At 44.8% G+C, this 1268-nt stretch overlaps 1 protein-coding gene across 1 annotated transcript in view; it reads right to left on the bottom strand.

Annotated features, from left to right (window-relative positions):
* Csmd1 (CUB and Sushi multiple domains 1) overlaps positions 1-1268 on the bottom strand; it is a 1596626-nt gene that overhangs the window by 25116 nt on the left and 1570242 nt on the right. Inside the window, exon 56 of the mRNA XM_029480674.1 lies at positions 36-122. Within this exon, the coding sequence (XP_029336534.1) occupies positions 36-122 (87 nt within the window). The remainder of the gene's footprint in view (positions 1-35; positions 123-1268) is intronic.

The raw sequence follows: 1268 nt of genomic DNA on the forward strand, positions 1-1268 counted from the left end.
GATGGCCGAGTGGGAGAGCTGGTAGCCATCCACACAGCTGTAGCTTATGCTGGCACCCCACCGGAAGTCTGACCCCTCCACCTTTCCATTTGTCACTGGGGGAGGCTGGTTGCACAGGACAGCTGTTGGCAAGAACAAACAGGTCACACACCAATGGGCATGGCAGCAGGGCTGTGCATGTCTGCTCGCCTCCACCTCCCCTTCCACCACATTGATTACTGNGGCTCTTATTACAGCTCTGACCACAGCTTGTGCCAGAGCACTCATCCTGGATCTTGCCATAGACCACACCACCACAGCCCCTGCCACATCTCTTCTACCACATCTACCACTGTGCCTACTGTCATGGCTTCCTCCTGACCACTGATGCCTTTAAAAACAGAAGTAACTATGGTCAACATTATTAACAATGTGAGAGCTGCTCTCCAATTATTTCTTCCTTATCTCAGACCAAATGCGCAAAGGTAACAATGAAATAAAAACACAAAGCAGGGTGGGATGAGAAGAGATCAAATCCTCTGCACTGCTCAATACACATTCCTTACCTTGCCATTTTATTTTTGATATTAAGAACAAATTTTTGGGGTACTCAGTCATGCGACATTAGAAAAGCCTTCAAACATATCCCTGTAGTAAGACTTTTTCCTGACACCCATAATTTGATGTATTTAACAATATCATATAATTTACCCAAAGTTGTTTATGCATTTAGAAATAGTAATTTTCTAAAGACNTTTTCAATTGCATGCATTTTGTGTGCATGTGAGTACAGGTGTCTGAGGAGACCAGAGGTGTTGGGTCCTTTGAAGTTGGAGTCACAGAAGATTGTATGCCCCCACCATGGGTGCTAGAAACCAAACCTGACTCTTCTCCAAGGGCAAGGTACTCTCTTAGGCATTGAGCCATCTCACCAGACATGATGAATAACTTTTAAAAAGCTAATTCATTAATGGTTAAACACCCTTCTGTGGAATGACACTTCTTAGAGTTTTATTAGATTTTCCAAGCTCAGTATTCATTTCCTGGGATAAAGCACAGACAAAGCAGGAACACTGGGTCATTTTGTGGTAATGGCTTGTAGTCCCACCCACACTCCAAGATTACAATAAAATGGGAATGGTCCCCAAGCAGCATGTGAAAGAAAACCCACTCTGAGGATGAGAGCTTCCTGGTGTGGCAATCAAGGGCACCGTGCATGGCAGAAGGCAGAAATGGAGGACAGGCTTGCGAGTGTTTATGCTCACGAGTGTCAGCTTATGGAAACTCAT

This window comes from Mus caroli, chromosome 8 (genome assembly GCF_900094665.2).
Source record: "Mus caroli chromosome 8, CAROLI_EIJ_v1.1, whole genome shotgun sequence".
Lineage (NCBI taxonomy): Eukaryota > Metazoa > Chordata > Mammalia > Rodentia > Muridae > Mus > Mus caroli.